We start from the raw sequence: 20,271 nt of genomic DNA on the forward strand, positions 1-20,271 counted from the left end.
CACCTTTTTGTGGTTCCAGGAAGCACACACCCCTGCTGATCTGTTTAAAGTTTCAGTGCGAATGAGAAATTTCAACATGCAATGAGTTAACTTTTCTATCTGCAAAATTTCATATTGCCCACATAAATGTATCAGCACATCAAACTAATACACTTTATACCATTATCAATCATAGTTTTTTCCATTAAAACAAAAGCAAAACACAATATCATTTGATATCAGTGGTAATCGAACCACCTCTGCTGTGTGAGGCTGAACTTGCCTATTTGATGACAGTATGTACTGACAGTAAAGATCTGAATCATGCATTCCCAGCATAAAATCCATCACTGGTTTAAATCAGATTTGACAAAAGATAGAATTAATCTTACGATTAATTAATCATAGAATTAATCTTACTCCATTTTTCCAACATCTACACTTTTAAATAAAACATTATGAGTGTAGTACACATATCATTTTAATAGGCAGACGATTAAGCAACATGCTTCAAGCTACTACTGAAGGATGCCTATTAAAAAGTAAACAGATGACTTCTTATCCACTGAACTGTAATAAGAGAAGGAAAGCCTTTCACTGAACTGTTTTCTCGCATCTGTTTTAGTCCTTGTGGAAGCACAGCATTTAGGAGCAGGTCATATGCCATAATTTGGTACTTGGTTTCCAGAAATACAGTACGAGGGCACAGTAGCAAATGTCATTTGTAACAAAGATCTGTTTATCTACATTCAATGTGACAGAAATTCATCACAGGGTTTAATACGCACAACGTTGTATGCGGGTTGGTGGCTTTTGTAAATGTGTGGCAGGAAACTGTGAATATAACTATAGCTGTTTGGACTGAAAGATGCTTGATTGTAGTGGTGTAATTTGTATCGTAAACATTCATATATATATATATATATATATATATATATATATATATATATATATATATATATATATATATATATATATATATATATATATATACACACACACACAATAAAACTGAGTTCTGAGTACTGAATTCTGAATACTGAGTTCTGAGTACTGAATTCTGAGTGCTGAATACTTAGTGCTGATAGCTGAGTACTGAGTGCACAGGATAAAGGGTTCTAAACTTTAAGACTATAAAACTATAGATAGATGCTTGATTGTACTGATGTAATTTGTATTGTAAACATTATTCATATATATACACAATAAAACTATGCACCTTCATTTGATCTTTCTAATATTGAAGTCTATACAGATATAATAACTTAGGTACAGGTTGATGCTAGCTTTTAAGCCCATTCAGACCAAACAGGTATTTATTTTTAATAATAATAGGTCAATAGATCAATAATAGGATGGTGTGTTGGAATGTAAATTCCCTGGGAATTTTTCCACAAAATATTGAAGTAAATAAGGCAGAACTTCTCATAATTTAGGTTCGTTATAATAAAGGGGAATGAACAAACCTACGGAATTCACCAGGGATGAAACCACTTTCAGTTTCAAATTAATTTCCCTTTTCTGAGTTTGGTCTAAATACCACTAAGAGCGGTCACGCGGATACGCGGGGTCGCGCTCGATTCTCGTGTACGGCGGACTGCTCTGATTGGCTTACTTCAGCTCGCGCGTCATCGCCTACTATCACGTCCTCAGCGGACGCGCACTTTCCCCACACTCACTCACTCGAGCGCACGAGCGGAGCGCATCTGCTGAACTCATCTCGGATTTATTCATCAAGACATTTTCGGTATTGCTTTTGAGTTCTTCACGTAAATGTAAAAAAAAAAACAACAACAACAACCTTAATATATATCGCGTTTGCGTGCGTGCATGTCCAGCGGCTCTTATTGCACTTTGACACAGAAAACTACGGTGTTGGACTTCAGCCTAGAATCTGGAGGTAAGATCATTGGGCAGGTTTCAGGGCTGTGTACTGAGTGCTGTGTGCTGTGTATTGTGTGCTGAGTGCTGTGTGCTGTGTACTGTGTACTGAGTGCTGTGTGCTGTGTACTGATTACTGAGTGCTGTATACTGGGTGCTTTGTACTGTGTACTGATGGCTGAGTGCTGAGTACTGAGTGCTAAGTGCTGTGTACTGATGGCTGAGTACTGAGTGCTGTGTACTGATGGCTGAGTGCTGAGTACTGAGTGCTGTGTACTGTGTACTGATGGCTGAGTGCTGTGTACTGATGGCTGAGTGCTGAGTACTGAGTGCTGAGTGCTGTGTACTGATGGCTGAGTACTGAGTGCTGTGTACTGTGTACTGATGGCTGAGTGCTGTGTACTGATGGCTGAGTACTGAGTGCTGATGGCTGAGTGCTGTGTACTGTGTACTGATGGCTGAGTGCTGAGTACTGATGGCAGAGTGCTGTGTACTGCGTACTGAGTGCTGATGGTCGAGTTCTGAGGGCTGAGTACTGAGTGCACAAGATAAAGGGTCCTAAACTTTAAGACTATATTATAAGCTTTGAGAGAAGAAGTGTAACCTTCTGGTGCTGTAATTTACATCAGTCTTCAGGCACAAACATTAATGCTTTGGATCATTTCTAATATCAAGAGGAAATATTCAGAATTTTATTATCACATTAAATTTAACATAAAGCAGGTGTTGTAGGTGTCTTTCAGGAGTGGCTTATTATTCATAATAATGACAGAGTATTTCATCTCTTTCTCTCTCTCTCTCTCTCTCTCTCTCTCTCTCTCTCCACAAACACAGGACCTAATAATCTCTTCATATCAGCTCTGCTGGGTCATCTACCTTTTACATGACCTGAATGTGAATTGAAATTACATTTATCACTCCACTGTATGTGTCGCAAGTTGTGTTTTTGTCTTTTAATAATACACTAAGATGAATCAATGACATTTTGTGAAACGATGTGTCGCAGACGTCTGCTAGGTCACTCGAAGATTCTTGATAATGAGCAGCACAATTACAAATACTAATTTTTGCCCGGAAATTTTTGCCCAGCGTGGCACAGTTAAATAGTAGTTTTAGAGAAATATTCCCTTCTTCCTAACAAGAAACACAAACACTCACACTTGATTAACATGCTGGAACAGAAACCTAAAACTGAGTAAGGATGTTGTTTGTTATCTTGAGTGTTAAAAGGAAACACAGTGCAGACATCAGGAACAGACTTTTTCAGTGTCCACGTTATGTTAATGGTTTTATTGCCCCATGACTTGTTACCTCAGTACTGTAATGGTATTGGCTGTTTTTTTCTCTCTTCTACATCTTGTGGCAAACCCAGATTCCTCAAGCTTAAAATACTGTAAACAAGGAGGAGCTCTGTTTGTATAGTTCCCTCTGAGTGCCTTTCAGCACCAGCTTTGGCACAGCTGGTTCCAGAGACATGAAGGACTGATGTGTTTTTTCCTGTCATCAAGGTCATTTTTTGTCCTGATTTGTGACCCTAACAAAACCTCTATGTCAGTTCTTAACACCTTGTGGTGTTTGCATGGTCATTATGTCAGTGAACTTTTATGTTGAACACATATTTACTACACCTTAAGGTGGAGATGGCAGCACTGCAGTTTGTATCAATTTATTTTATTTTATTTATTAATTTTTATTTGCCTGATACAAAAGTGTTGATTTGTGTTAATACAAACAAATGTAGCTCACTACAGTTTCCAAACACATATAGGGAAGTGTCAATTTCCATGTCCTTATGAGTTCCTCATTTGAAGAGAAAGTCCCTATGACCTCTCTCGTCACAAGAAACATGAACGACATGTGACTGATAGAAATTTCCAGTTCTGAAACTGCCATATATAGAAACTTTGGACTATATAAAGAATTTGTGGTCACAGCTAAAAGATTAATCCACTCGTACTTTTATTGATTTTCTTATTTTGGTTTGTATGCAATCAAGCATTCTGTGATGATATTTTACGCTATCAGGAAAAAAAAAACTAGAATATTTTTTACTGGATAAACAAAACTTGACCTGGAGTACTTGCATCTGACAACTGAAGAGCAAACACAGTCAGCTGGCTGACATATAATTAGCTTCTGCTTTGTTTTACGCTTTTATAGGATTAGCTTTTACAGCACCTGCCACTTCCTGTGAATGTGAAAAAAAAAAGGTTTGTACTTGCAAGTACTGGTTTTCCTTCCAAAAGTTTCTTGGCTCATGAAGAGATATGCAAAAGATTCTTTATGGTGCATATTGTCAAGCCATCCATGAGCCACAGTGGTACCAATAAGTAAACAATAACAATTACTATTGAGGCATGCTTTTGTTGGCTATTATAAAACATGGCAACAACAACAATTGTTTTTCTCCCGTTTCCTTTCCTATACTTTATTTGTATAAAAACAAATGTATATACGGTTCTGTTGAGGGGCAAACATTTCATGTTATGAATTTTAAATTCTATTGGAGAGTTTGGATGTGGTTAGATTCAGCACTAAAGTAGTATTTCTAAGCAGAACGATGTGGGGTAGGTTTTTTTGCTGTGACTGACATATTTCCAAGCGTTACGTGCAGTGACGTTGAAATGTGGGTAACACATTTTACCAGCATAAGCTAGTTGTTACACTTTCAGCAGTTTAGTGTCTTGTTACTTTGGTAACATTGACACATTTATTGCAAGCAGTTAAATTTTGTTAGGGTAGAATTTTACAGAACCGTTTCCCTTAGATTGACTGGGACCAATCATTGCATGAAATTGTAGTTATTGATTATTATCCTGGTCTCTTCATCCCATTGGCATGGAGGGATTGTGAAACACATGCTGCAACAGATGCATGCGGGGGCGCAGCTCTGACTTTTAGCACCCATTTTAATGCTAATGTCTGTGGTGTTATGAAAAAAGGCAAGAAGAGGAGCGTAGATAAAACGTATGGCGTTCCCCTTTTTTAGTGCACACCCGCGTCTAACCTTGGCACTCTTACGCCTGCAGCTAAATGCAGGATTGAATAGGCAGGCGTCTATTGGGACTGGCCATTATTTGCAGGTCTCTGTGCGCCTTGTGCCGTGACTGAGAAGGCCTTTATTGAGAGGCCCATGTGTCCTCCTGAGGCTATCCACTGTCTCGAGGAATCTGCCTGCTCCTATAAAAGAGCAGTGAGATGGCACTACATCTCATCCTAGGCAGAATACAAACTCTTTTGACTCAGGAAGCGCCCAAGGTAAAGGGTTGCACGAGGCATGTGTGTGAAACAAACCTCTTGATTTCTTAGTGCTCGCAGGTTAAACGTTTCATGGTACGTGATGAAGCACTGATTCTCATAGGTCAGCATTATTTGTTTGTCTCATCTCAGTAAATAGGTTCTCTGTAGTGAGCTGTGCTGAGTGGCCACGTGAATTAAGAGTGAATTAAATGCTTTTTTGTTCCTAAACCACCGTTGAAGACACAGTCGGAGTGCATACAGCTGTGTTGTGCTATTATGATGGATTATAAAATTTAGAATGTTAAGTTTGTGAGAACACGTGTATTCTCATCATAGTGCTTCTGAGTGGAAATTAAGAGAAGCAGGCAAGGTGTTTGCAGAACTAGATTAATCATATAGGATGTATCCCCATGAGTGCACCTCCAAAAAGGAGTATTTTTCCACTCAACTTCCCATAATGATTTCAGGGACCTTTATGTGCAAAGGTAAACAAAATCTTGACTAGCATTATGGCATACTATTTAAAAACACCCAAATGCACCAAAGATGCAGCTTTCAGGACTGAGAATGTGGACTAATTATATCCTGTGTGGCCTTCAACAGGACAAAATGCCTCAAACGCCACCATTTCCAGCGATGTTTGGGTCCAGTGGCTACAACAACAACCTCTACCAGACAAAAGAGGAGGACTACAGCGGCTTATATTACCATGACAACAACCTGGTGTCAGGGTCTCTGGAGGCCCTCATTCAGCACTTAGTCCCCACTGTGGCTTACTATCCTGATGTGAGGACTGGTTTATCTCTTCTACAAACATAACATAGCATAACATTACTCAGTCAGTAGTAAAGCCTAATCCTTGTTCTGTGCAATAAATATGTGCTTATTTGCATAGGACTTAATTGATTCTACCTAATTTTAACCCACAGAGGACGTATATCTTCACATTCTTGCTCAGTTCTCGTCTTTTCATACATCCACATGAGCTCATGTCTAAAGTCTGCCACTTGTGCACAGACCATCAGAAGCTCAGCGATCCATCAGCAGACAAGGTAATAATGCACTGTGATCACAATATCATAACCATAATCACACAACAGTTGAATACCAGATTTTGTGGCTATTTTTAATGATATATTTTTGGATGTATATCTGATGTTCATTAGATGAGAACCAGAAAACTCGCTCCTAAAGTCTTACAGTTGCTAACAGAATGGACAGAGACCTTTCCTTATGATTTCCGAGATGAAAGGATGATGAGGAGTTTAAAAGAATTAACACATCGGTTGAGCACTGGAGATGAGGTGAGTGTGCTCTCAGAAATACACTTTGGTTTAGGTACAACAAACTCAAACACAAACTCTGTTCCAACTACAAATGATACTTAATGCAGACAGTCTGTCAAGACCCCACTGCAAGCCCTAAAATCGGTAAACTATGGAGGTCCCAACACGTGGGGTGAAGCAAGAGTCACTTCTTGGGGGAGGGGAGAAATGTCTCCAGTTCCAAAGCAGTTTGTCGTGTCTGACAAGAGGAGAGAGAAGAAAGCTTTATTGTTCAGCCGCTTTTGTTTCATTTGGTGCCCCATAACACTCACTGCTTTAGCGTTTGTTTTCTCAAAAAAGGGGGAAAAAACCTGCATATTGTTAGTTGTAAACTCCATCTAAAGTTCAGTCGAAACGTAGTTGACTACAGCGAGTAGCCCAGTTTCTTTGCAGGATTTACGTTTTCACATGTCATGGATTTATTTGTGCCAAATGAATTAGGTTGCAATTGTCTCCTGCCACAACCAGTCCATTTTTCATTCTGTACTTAGCAAAACAATATTTGTAACAAAGTGTTGAAGGAAAAATAGATTTAGCAAAGCCTTCATCACTGGGCTCATGTTGCTTCTTGGTATTAGCATAATAGCTAGCAGCAGGAGGCAACTTAGGGCAGACCATTGAAGAAAGTGAACACAAACCCATGAGCTTGGTGAATTAACATATCACTCTCCCATTGACTTTTCTCAAAGATTTTTTTTTTATCAGTCGCACCTACGAGAAATCAATCTAAAAACATACTAAAGGACACTGCTGCAGCATAATCACGAGCGTTGCACTTATATTAGCTCTGTATATGTGACTGATTGGGAGGACTGCTGGAGAAAGGAATGCATTCCTGCTTTAGATCAATGTTATGTCTGTCCAATACAGTACAACGTCTGGCAATGGAAGTTTCATTTCTAACATACTAGGAGCTAGGAGTTCATCACAAGTGCATTCCTGCTGCAGTTTCTTATGCTTTTACTTTATCTACACCTCCTTATTTGTCCTGAGATAGCCAATAGTAAGCAAGAGACTAGAATAAACACTGTAACATCTGTCTCCAGGCCACAGTTTGGTCTTTAGAGTCTTGGTGTGCTGAGACTGTCATTATGGATGTGGTCATCTATATAGGGAAGGCAGAGCCCAGTGTAAGCAAGCTCTGTGATTTGTGCCTGGCTGGTGGCTTCAGTTCACCTTTTACACAGGCCCTGTTTACGCCAGGGCACAGCAGGTTGTGCCACGAGGTTAGCTGTCACATATGCCGAAGTCAAGTGAGGAGAAGGCGTAGAAGCAGCTCTTTCTACAACAAGCGTGAATTCCCTGCTGCTTCAAAATGTCAACCAGTTATCTTCATGAATTGTTTCTAAAAATAAATCGCTCCTTGCTCTTTTTTGTGGTGATGCCAGGAGCTTTCCCATATGGTGGATCCTGAAGAAGCAACCTTTTTGATCTCTTACAAATTGGTCTTGTATGAGCAGAAGGATCTCTTCTTTGAAAAGAAAATTATATGGTAAACATTTGTTTCCGATTGATCCAATTAGCATGATCCTTGGGATCATGTTAAGCACATAGTTTTATAAATAAGGTTTCTTTAGCACAAAGGATATTATGTCCTCTAAGCTGTGAAGCCACAGAGAAGCTTTAAGAATTAGATTGAAGGACAGCCTTCAGTTTCCTATGTGTCTTTCCAGAGCATCACAGAAATCCAGAAATCCAGCCAGCTGTATTTCAACTTAGGTTGAAGTGTTTGACAATCTAAACGGTACCTTCAGGTTATGAATTCGTGTGTGCATACAGCTATATTAAACAGCATTAGTGGTCTTTAGATCAAGCGTAAATAAGGGCTTTAAGACCGAGCGTATTTACAGAATAAGCAAGCCCCTCAGCGATCTAGACCGGCACAGTTTACACCTCTTGCTACAGTCAGAATAATAAGTTCACACTGCTCCATTCTAGTTATGCAACTGCTTGTTCTGAATCATGTCAAGCTTTTGTTATTAGATTACAGGACCTAGGGGACAGAGTTCTGAGAGGAAATGGGTTGCCTGCCAGTTCTATTAGAAGGATGTCTGTGGACAGCACTACTCTTGCATAATACTGCAGGAAGTCTTTTATGTAACCATCAGCATCAGCTGAGCTTTAGTTCTTTTACATGGCTGACCAGTCAAATCAAATGGCAATTAAATAATAAAAAAAGAAAACGACCAGTCAAAAGAGAAAAAACCCTCTTCATTTACACCTCAGTTTTCCATACGTGGTATGCCACCATCACTCCTGCCTTCACTGAAAATGTTCATGTTTCTTCATATGTCAAAAGATTATTTTCTTATCTCTACATGCCAAGCAGTATTTTCTGCATGAAAGTGCTCAATCATTATTGTAATAGCCAATAGTAAAAGTTAACATAGTTGAAAATGTTGGCGCAAGTTCAGCACTAAGTTTGCCCATCCTTCTTTGGTCTTTCTAGGTCTACCGGAAAGCTGTGCATCAGATGATTCAAGCCCTGATCCGTAAACTCACTACGCACAGTCAGTATGAAGAAAACCTGGCCAAGATCAACTCCACAGTGCCAGACAGACTAACGGTTTTGAAAACCAAGCCTCAGTCTATCCAGAGAGACATCCTGACCATCTGCAGTGACACATTCACTCTAGCTCAACAGCTAACACATATTGAGTTGGTATGTACTCGTGTGATATCGATATTCCTACTCCTACAATCACACTTACATTACCTACATAAGCTAACCTCATCTTTTGTTTAATTTTCCAGGAGCGACTAAGTTACATAGGACCTGAAGAATTTGTCCAGGCGTTTGTTCAGAAAGATTCTCTTGACAATGGAAAGGTAACATTACTGTTCAAGCATTAAATGAACTTTTTGTTTGGACTTCTCCCCAGAGTCACCAAAACAAATACCAAACTCGAACAAATCAATGCAGCTAATATTTGCATTAGCTTGAGGCGATACTGTGACTTTTTACTCACAGTAAACTGAGAACTGTAAAATTCCACTCACTCTCTTTGCTGGTTCACATGAAACTCCCATCGCAAGGTCAGCTCAGACCCACCATGTTGTCAGAAAATACTTGCAGTCAGCTGCCAAGCAACAGGCAGTGGAATGATGCATTGGCGCGCTTTTTCTTGTATGGCGTTAGCAGTCTCTTTCAAGTGCTTGAGTCTCAGACATGCCTCCATGAGGCTGTCGATCACAAAGAGACATCAGGCAGGGACACCCTTTGTGAGGAGAATATTATAGTCAATGCAGAGGAATGCAAGGAATGAGCAGCAGAAAAGAAGTTTGAAACTCTCACTCAAAATCAAACACAAGTGTTTAGCCTACGTGTCTGTGGGAATCATGACCCACAGAGGTTGGGGAGTTAGTCTCAGTGAGTGACGCTTTAATGGAGTGCTCTAGTGTTTGGGGTTATATACCATTAGCTTTCCTTTTTTTAAGTCTTTGTTCAAACAGGGGTTTTATGCATTCCTTCTTAAATGATCTGTATTATTTATACCACTGCACTTTGTAATTCACAACACTCTGGAAGAAGGTGCTGTGCTTTGCTGTTTCTCTGTAACATGACAAGCTGCATAGTTTTTGTCTTATTAAGGAGAGTAAATAGAGCCTGGTGATGAAATGACAGTTTATAGCTGCAATAAAGCAAATGATAAATGGGACTGCTGTTGTAGGACAATAGGTAATGAACTGAATTAAATGTATTGATAAATGTCCTAGAAATGCTCTCTCTGTTTTATTCCTTATTTATTACACCGTTGTTAACATATCTTGTATTTTTTTTAACGGTCCATTTGGCAGTTTTCTTTAGTTTCATGTGTTTGGTGGAACAGTATTGAGTATATTAATAATGTCTGAATCTTGTTTTTGCACCATGCTTATTTACAGCTGTGAAAAATCTCTTTGCAGAGTTGTTTTAGTGATCGCAAGAAAGTCAGCAACCTGGAGGCATATGTGGAGTGGTTCAACAGGCTGAGCTACTTGGTAGCCACTGAGATCTGTATGGTGAGTTCATTGTATCAAGACAGATTCTCTCTATGCCCTTCAATTACCTATGCAAATTAAGCCATTAAGCCTTTCAGACAGGAGATAATTACAAGGTTTAAACGTCAGAGCAGCTATTTAATTTACAGGTGTAATTTTTTTGCCTAACCCCAGGGAAGGGCTGTCCTATGTTGGGGTGTTTTGTTATTAGAAAGCAAGACATACTCCTTGTTGTCAGTAGACAGTAATTTGTCCTTGCATTTACAACTTGCATGATAAACATTGCTTTTCTTTTCTTTTTTTCACCATACAGCCTGTGAAGAAAAAGCACAGAGCTCGTGTCATCGAGTTCTTCATCGATGTGGCACGGGAATGCTTTAATATTGGCAACTTCAACTCTCTCATGGCCATCATTTGTGAGTGCTTTAATTTGCGTTTTTTTTAGTTATCATAGAAAACCTTGTGTTGCCTACGGATCTTGTTAAGTGTTTGTTTAGCTGGATCTTTCACATTCTAATCAGTTGTACCACCTATGATTATAATACAAGAATGATTTTGAATAAGTGCATGAACTTTAATGCCTTTTTTACATCATGAAATATTTTAAGAAAAATCACATTAGTGAGTCAACATAAAGAACCCTTTTTTGATGCTCTGTGGTAGCAGTGATGGCTAGTGGTAGCACACTAGCTAGATCTGTAGTACATTAGTGTAATGTTACTACAGTTTGTAGGGGTGAAAACACAGCTGCTGGGTTGGAGCCAGGGATCTGCACGCAGATGGTCAGCACTGATCATCTCCATAGATGAGAGAGGGAAAGATGGGAGGGGGTGAAACCAGCTGTCCTTTTCTAGGACTTTCCCTAGAGGCAAACCAACAGGCCAATACTCTTACACAAGTGTTTTTCCCTGGAGAGCGAGTAAGCACATGTTAGACTCAACAAAATAGTCATGTGAAAGGTTTACTGTGTGAAGCTACACCATTGTGTTGGGTGAATGGACCATGAGCATGCGTCCTGGCATGAGGTCAAACATTATTCTTACTAATTTCAAAGACATTAGACAGTGTAGGGAGATGGAAGAGATCTGTACCTAACACCTGCCAGCAGTATAAATGGGGTTCTTTTGTAATTTTGTCTGTAGATAGTATCAGCTTTCAGGCAACTTTTAGGCAAAAGCCCCAATGTCCCTGCTTTTAAACAATTGCACTGAGAAGAAGAAAGTTTTTTAAATGAAAAAAGAATGTGGTACAGACAATGAATAGTAATTCTTTTATTCTCATGACTGCCAATCCCCCATAACTAAATCATAAGATCATCTGCCTCCATAGTGACCCAGCCATCAGATAAAAACTACTGAATGACTCTTGCTTTGGTCATCACTAGACAGATCAGTGTAGAACAGATTGATCAGATAGTGTCACTAGTGCGGGGACCTCATTGCTCTGACCTGTTACAATTCCTTTCAAATACTAAACAGACTTTTAGGGGGAAGTGATGCAGCCCTAAAGCTATTGTTCCTGAGGATTAGAAGCTGCAAAATCGCAGCTGTGGCAGGAAATGGGACTTGGGTGTTGCCCTGTGCTGACTTGATGTGTGTATGTGTCTCCTACAGCTGGCATGAATATGAGTCCAGTATCTCGACTAAAGAAGACCTGGGCCAAAGTCAAAACGGCCAAGTTTGATATTCTGGAGGTTAGTATTTATTTTTTTAAATTATTTTTTCTCATATAAAGAAGTGCGGCTCCTCTCGATGCATTATATGTGTGAGATATGAATGTTTAAGAGTATGCTTGCGAATATCAAGAGAAGCGAAACAATGTCGAATTACTACATATGTTCTAAATCAGCACACCAAACACTTTACTAACGCTGTCCAAGTGTCTCAGGCATGTACGGTGCTTATCCCATGACAATATGCTGACCCGTTCATTCCAGTTAAATATAATGTGTTTAAGTGTAAGTTTATAAAACAATGGAACAAATTGATTCTTCCTCCATGCTGCTTATTTAACATCTACAAATGATTAGCAGGCTTTGTAAACATAACCCATCCCCTTTTCTCCACCACCATAGGGATCGTCCCAAATCTTTAGGCTATGGAATTTCAAAGTTTAACTATATATTGGGAATGGAGTCTTTTGTTGTCTACCTACACTTAGTGTTCCATCACACTGATGTTTTTCCCTCCAGCAGACAGAAGCTTGTATAGCGATGTTCTCTTTTTCCTTACACACTGAGATCTGAGGGTTTAAAGATAAAAGGGTTTAGTTGGCTCTTTGTCTTCCCTGTCAAAACCTAGATTGTTAAAGCTGCAGGCAGGATCCTTAAGTGGACGTTCGAAGAAATCCTGCGGTTTTGGACTAGCGTTATTTTATTTCACATTCAGGTCATGTCTAAACCACTTAGACATCTTGGGGAAATTTTTACTTTGTATATGATAGCACTCATTACCATGCTCCCATGCAAGAACATTCCTTTATTTCAGCGGTAATAGCTGCAAAAATCACAGTGAAAGAAAACGTCCTGCAGGTTGCTGTTGTACAAACCTAATGTACAACTCTCCACTATTTTTCTTTAGCACCAGATGGACCCGTCCAGCAACTTCTACAACTACAGAACAGCATTACGTGGAGCCACACAAAGATCTATAACTGCACATACCAGCAGAGAAAAGGTAAAGCTGCTGTCAGTCAACACCATACTCACTGCACAAGTTTTTCTTGTTTTTAAGTCTCTCATTTTGCTTTTGTTTCACTGGGCCTTATCACTCAAATAGTTGCACATACGTAGTTATTCTGTATATATTTTTTTAACCTCATTTTCTTAAAAATGCTCTTGACATATCTGACATATATCAAAGACTTGCAAGCAATAAACAGGCCCATGTTTGTAGTAATGAGAGGTCATTTCACTGTTTATAATGACAGAGAGAAAGATTGTATCTCAAGATTGTAGCTGACTGGTTCAGCCAGCTGTAAAACGAGGACCATATCAGGAATACTGTGAACTGAGATCATCTGTAACACTGCCCTCCATGGGCTTTATTACCGCTATCAAGCACTCCCAGTATTCTCACCAAACTGTGTCTAGCACAGCTATGGCCAAAACAATGTTATGTAATGAAGCTTCCTCTTAGGGCAAAGGCTGGTCGTACTGAGCCATAAATGGGACATAATTGTCTGTGCAAGACGTCATAAGGCACATGCTGCTTTTTCCTTAAAATGTTCTGTTCTTTGGAACAACATGGCAACTGGCCAGTTCCATGAACGATGTAGACATTGGTCGACCTGCTTCAGATTGCCCTCAGTCATTCAACGTTTTGCAGACATATGCCGCATTCCATCATTTAGACACAAATGCGGACACTGTTTTCGCATTTTTTGCCTCATTCTCTGAGCTAATGATGACCTTTTGTGAAAATGGTGTGGGAAGGAGCTGTATTTTCTGTGGTCATAAGACAGAATGTTCCCAAGAAAGTCTGGAATGTTCAACTCTCCTACCCTGTTCATTTGGGTGTGGGTGTTTGTTGACAGAGTATTCTGCTCAGAGTATTGGTGACACTGCAACTTTGTTTTGCCCAAATCAGACCTGCTTTGGATTTAGTTGTCACGCTGGGGACACACCGGAAACAAAGCAAATCATGTTGTGTCTCCTACAAAAAGGCTGCAGACTATAAACAACTTAACTAATCACTGCAGAAGTCTTAGGTCTGCATAACGTCTCTGAATTTACATTTTCAATACATTGACTTCCCCTACTCAGAATTTTTAATGTAGTTCATTTACATCCTTTTAATTAGAAGAGACAGTTAGCCAATATCAGCTTTATGTGTAGTGTTCATATTTTTTCCTGGCTTCAGCTTATCCTAAGTTTGGCTCATGTACTCACAGTAGTTCCTCAGCAACAAAACAAACTGTGTGTTACAGTTTTGGTGAACTGAAAGTACACAGATACAGTATAGTAAGGGTATTTAAATTGTAACCTTAATTTTGGTAGGTTTTTTATTTGATCTTTGCTGTTGATGATAACAGTGATGTAAATGTTTACATAAAACCCTGAATAACTATTGAAATATTGTGTCCTAATGACAGATTAATAAAATCTTATTTGGTTTAGGCATCAAGGTATACCGAGCTGTCGATATCTAATTTAAATCCAACATATATTTTTGTGCGTTCGGTGGCCGTTCTTGTTGTTTTCTTCATGTATGGGCTCAAGCACAACTTCATCATGCATTTTGCTTCGAGGGTTTTCAGCTTAGGTGTTGCGTGACAGCTGAGCTCTTGTTTCATTTACACGGTGTCTGCATTCTTTCATGAGTCACTGTAATTGCACGCTAGAGTGGTAGAAACAGGTGTACTTTTTGACATGCTACTTTAGATGTTAACTAACCCATCTTGTAGTTATCACCTGCATCTCATCTTCTAAGACCAAACATGACCTAATCTGTTCACAGGGCTGAACTTTGTTGATTTTTCGGACATGTGCACATGCTGCTGAATTGTTTGGGCTCATGCATAGTAACTAAAATAACATCCTTCAAAACAATTTTTGTAACATTACTGTACTTTTTTTTCCAACTTTCAGATTGTTATTCCATTCTTCAGCCTCTTCATCAAGGACATTGTCTTCCTCAATGAAGGATGTGCTAACCGGCTCCCTAATGGACAGATCAATTATGGGGTATTTTTTCCTTTTAACAGTTCCTTTTTATTAAAGAAGTGGAAAAAAAAAACTATTGTCCATTAGTTGTATAACTGTTAAGGAAACTTTTAGCTTTGCATAGCAATGGCCACATGCAGTTACAGGACAATGATGCATGCACACACTCTGTATGCAAGCTGTGAAAAATGAGGAAGTCTGCAGTGTAAAGCTTACTGGCTTTTGTGCTGTGGATATTTGCTGAATGCTGAGAATTGAGGATGGCGGTTAACATTTGATGTCCTGCTTTGTTTGGCAGAAATTCTGGGAGCTGGCCAAGCAGGTGAACGAGTTTATGACCTGGAAGAAAGTGGAATGTCCTTTTGAGAAGGACCGCAAGATTCTGCAGTACCTCCTCACCGCTCCCATCTTTAGCGAGGATGGTAAGCATTTTCAATCATACTGGAAGCACATAGACCGCTAGACCATGATGATTCCCCTCTCATTTATTCCTCATTTCTTTCACCTCCCAATTCCATCACATACGCTAGTCCTCCTCTGTTATACAGCAGCTAAATAGTGGGGAGGGTTAAGGTTAACACATGCTGTCTTACTCGGCATCTTAACACACATTGAAGAAAGTGTTATCTGCCCGCTTGCGCATAAACGATCTTGCCAGACGTCCATGATTGGCTAGTGTCGCTGTGACTGACAGGGGAGAGAGAGTAATAACATCCCTACCACCCATAGTGCACAACCAAGCTGCTGACCAAACACATGTTGCTATTTATTTAGTGACTACACATCATTTATACAGAACCTGCTACTGCTGTCTCATTCCTTTCCTCATGTATAATCTGATAGGTGTTGAGTAAAGACAGAGAGTGTGCCTTACACACATCACATACTCTGATTAACTCAAGTGTGAAGTATTTCCTCCTGTGAGAATGCACATGAGATAGAAATGAGTCAAAAACAAGGCCTTTGATGAAGTGACACATTGTACTCTCTCTTGTCTGTTGACAGCTTTGTATCAGGCGTCCTACGAGAGCGAGGGACCGGAGAACAACATGGAGAAAGACAGATGGAAATCTCTTAGGTGTGTGAGTGTGAGCATTTAATCATCACGGCTGAACAATGGTTTATGATACCTTTTGGGCCTTTGTGGGCAAAAAGGTATCATATTCCAGACTTGTTGATACAGTATGTACATCATGCATTAGTTACTCAGCTGTTATGACACATTTTACATTATAGATGTACAATTAAGTAAGGAATAAACATTTGGTAGCAAGCTGTTATAGGAAAATAGTGTGATAGATTAGTGCATTAGAATTAAGAAAATGTTTCCTAAAAATACCTTTACATTATAAATAAAACTTTCATGAAACAGTAAGATGAGCAGTAAGAATATGATTATGCTGATTTGTGGAAAAACATTGGTCCAGCACCGTATTGAAAGGCACAGCATGGAACACTGGTAATGGTAGCAAAAGATGACTAAACTCAACCCCTCCCCGAGTCCACTTGGCTGTGTATGCAGTCACGTTTCCTTACAGCCATCCAAAACATAGAGGGAGGGGCGACAGAGAGCGGGTGATGGATAGAGAGAGGCGTTTTCCCCACTGCGACAGGATCTGTCACAAGATTCTGTGTGGATCAGCAGAACGTGCTTAGGCCCGGGCAAGAGCGCAACTGTCAGTGCTTTAGTGGGAGGAAATTAACTCTGTAGTGGACAGAGAAGAAGAGATAAGAGGCAGGAAATGGGACATATCAGCTGGTGTCAGGTAGACAAACGGCTTTGCTTTAGTTGAGTCCAATTATATAAAAGGACATCGCGGAAGGAAGAAGTCTGGTAGCACTCCTTGAGTTCTTAACGTTTAGGGTTGAAAATTCATTTATTTAGCCACATTGTCCTGATTCATCTCTGTGTTCTTATTGCAGGTCCTCTCTGCTGAACAGGATGTAGTTCTACTGAAGAACCAAAGTCTTATCAGCGATGTTAAGCTTCTTATAGCCAGCTGCATCCCCATTTTGTCACCTCAAAAAGTGAGACGTATCCCTGATTTTTAAAGGAAACGACAATCACTACTTTGAAAGTGTTTTGTGTGTATGATGGATACTTGATATCACTTTGTAAAGATTATCACTTATTGTACCTTCAAAAAGACTAATGTTTTTCTGGAGAAAAAAAAACATGCTGAGTTCTCGATGTCACATGGCTGCAACTCATGACGAATTTTCCACTGTCTCATGAGGTGTTTTGAAGCTTTTGATGCACATAGTCTTCTGAGTTTGCTGCTGGATGGCCAACTCTGTGAACAGAATATTTAAAAACAAACAAAAAAACAAAAGAAGACTAATATTAAAACCAGCATTGTGTGTACTTTGTAACAGTATCTTATATTCATAGTATACAATATTTAAGTATAGATTTACTTTCTCTTTATTTTTTGTTGTATTTGATATGTTATTTTATACCTGAGGTATTTGTAATGTGTTTTTCTCACACGTGTGAGTGAATGCCAAGTGTGGACGAGAGCGGCTCGTCAAGGTCTGCTGAATGCACTGGGTGTCCTTTTCGGTTCTTGTAACCTGTTGTTGTTGTTTTTTTAAGTTTCAGTAGCATTCTTATTACCTTTTATGTGGGCTTTGCCCTGTTCATATGTATCAATGAAGGAGACACGAACACTTACATTCTGTTAGCAGTGTTACTATAGGAACACAATTTTTCACTCATTCCACTGAAACACATTGTTCATCTACCTCCTGTTTACGCCAGCTAGTTTTGCTATGATGCTATTATGTGGCCCCCTGCTGGTCATGCTTTATTTAACACAAGCTACAGTATACTACACACCCGTTACTGTAGGACTAGTTCAGCAGCATGTTATTTTACACAAATGTTTTCCTGATCTGTTGATGAAATTCTTATTATTATTTTAAGGATTAGATTGTTCCTGTTCTCTGACTATACTGTGTTGTAATTTTCCCTTTTAAGTGATTTATACAAAATTTGTTACCTTTTGTTCTGTGTCCATTTGTACATAAACATTTTGTAGCTACAAGATATTGTGCTAATATTTTATATTTATCAACTTTGTATGAGGCAGCCTCATGTTCAGGGCACTAACATACAACATGAAGTTAAAGAGGTTAATATTACCTGATGTTTAGTTTACCATGTGGATTTTTTTCTGCTTATAAGAAAATTTTCCAAAGCTTTACACAAATAAAGTGTTTTTCTCTCCCGTGCACATGCATTTTCTGGATAAGAGAACAAATGAGATAGATATATCTGTATAGCTGTATAGACAAAAAAAAAAAAAAAGGATTTCAATAAAATAATCCTTATGTAAACATGCATTCTTATTGTAATCCATGGACGATCCTTAAGAAACACACTTTAATATATATTTTTTATATTGTTGTAACCACTAATAAATCACCAGTTGGTCACGTATGTCAACATATATGTTACGTAAACTACCTGTGCCCTTATACACTTATACACCTGATTTGAGTGGAGAAGAAGGTTAGGGTAACTAAAATATCCTCTCTTTACAACTGCATTCTGTTTTAATGTGCCAAATATTTAAAACAGTGGCCTATCAATTGTAATTCCTATGGAAATGTTGGCCTAAACTGGCTATCTGTACCTGAAACATTATTTTGTATATATAAAATAAATAAAACCTAAAGGAAACTTTTGGCAAACTTTGAAACACTTCACATAACAGAATGCTATGGGTTTTGACAAACCTCCTGTTATAAAAATGTAAAAGAAATTACTTACCTTTTGTACTTTAAAAGCAGAATTTGTCAAAACATTCCATATCAGCGGTCTTCTAACTATAATGTTATAACATAGTATATAGTATATAACACTGTGACCAGAACCTTTAGGGTAAAATGCTGACAACTAAAGGTGCTAAATGATGCTATTACACAAAATAAAATGCTGCCAGAATGTTATGAAATGATTCTTAAAAAATAAGAAAAATTGAGTTTACTGGATAATTTGTTCCAGCAACTGGAAAGCCAATTAATATGTAATGATCAATGTCTTTTAGTTTAAAGAATAGTATGTGTGTCAACGGTGACAGCTGAACATTGAGCCAACTCGCAAATACAAGCCCAGAAACCACTTCTCAACCTCTGAGCTGAGTTTGTGTCAATGGAAAGATGAATTCACAAAGAATAAAATTATTGAAATACTGAAACATTTGTAAAGAAATAAAAAAAATATAGAAAGAGCAAAAGTGTCCAAACTATCAGGTACGGTATAATTTATATTGTCTAACTTGTTTAGAGCAACACTGTCATCTTGCAGAAGATATCATGATGTCAGTTTAGTAAATAATTTTGGTAAATAATAACTATTCAACCACTTTTATACATTAATTTTATAGAATTAAGATTTTACATTTCTATATGAATATCAGTTTTTATAATGATAATTAGTTACAAATCCAATTAAATGTTACAAATATAAAGTTACATATGTCCAATGTTTCAATCTTATAAAAGGTGATTAGTTTTGGAGCTGTTTTTCTTAATGTTCCTTTGTTCTAACCATATCCAACAAAAACAACACTTATTTCACACTTTTTCTTTTTGCTGATATTTAGAGACGGTCCCTAAACTTTTAAGCGACACAATAAGAGACTCTGTATTGAGAAAAAAAATGTTTGTAGTTTGTAGTCATTTTAAAAACTCTTTTTAACATGTAGTCGTAAAATAGTAAATAATAATAATAATAATAATAATAATAATAATAATAATAATAATAATAATAATGTGAAACTAAATTAAAATAGGTTTGTCACCATCAAATTTATCACAACAAAAAACCCACAAAAATAAAATACATCTTAGGACTTTACCTTAAAAAACTAATCAAACTATTCCAACATGTAGTAACAATTACTTAAAATAATAACCATACCTGCTCTAGCTCTTAGCCTGCCCATTGTCAAAATCTAAACCAATAAACAAAAGCCAAATATGATTGACGTACCGTTAAACCAATCAAAACACCTATTAAGCTTCTTTGAGCCAACAGTAACATTTTAAAAAGATCCCTAACACTGGACAGTTATTAACCAACCAACCAACCAACAAACAAACAAACATAAAAAAATAAATAAATAAATAAATAAATAAATAAATAAATAAATAAATAAATAACAATATTAATAACCAAATAAATACATAAACGAA

The 20,271-nt window shown here is 38.1% G+C and overlaps 1 protein-coding gene across 1 annotated transcript; it reads left to right on the plus strand.

Moving 5' to 3' along the window:
- Positions 1–1,632: 1,632 nt before the first annotated feature.
- On the plus strand, positions 1,633–18,303 carry rasgef1ba (RasGEF domain family, member 1Ba). Its single transcript, XM_027138529.2, has 14 exons — positions 1,633–1,879; positions 5,704–5,886; positions 6,030–6,152; positions 6,267–6,404; positions 8,875–9,087; positions 9,180–9,254; positions 10,332–10,427; positions 10,720–10,822; positions 12,020–12,099; positions 12,986–13,081; positions 14,995–15,090; positions 15,368–15,491; positions 16,075–16,147; positions 16,993–18,303. The coding sequence occupies exons 2-14, from the start codon at positions 5,710–5,712 to the stop codon at positions 17,015–17,017; spliced, it is 1,419 nt and encodes a 472-aa protein (XP_026994330.1). The 5' UTR covers positions 1,633–1,879; positions 5,704–5,709; the 3' UTR covers positions 17,018–18,303.
- Positions 18,304–20,271: the final 1,968 nt, after the last annotated feature.

The sequence above is a fragment of the Tachysurus fulvidraco genome, chromosome 9 (assembly GCF_022655615.1).
Source record: "Tachysurus fulvidraco isolate hzauxx_2018 chromosome 9, HZAU_PFXX_2.0, whole genome shotgun sequence".
Taxonomy (NCBI): Eukaryota; Metazoa; Chordata; class Actinopteri; order Siluriformes; family Bagridae; genus Tachysurus; species Tachysurus fulvidraco.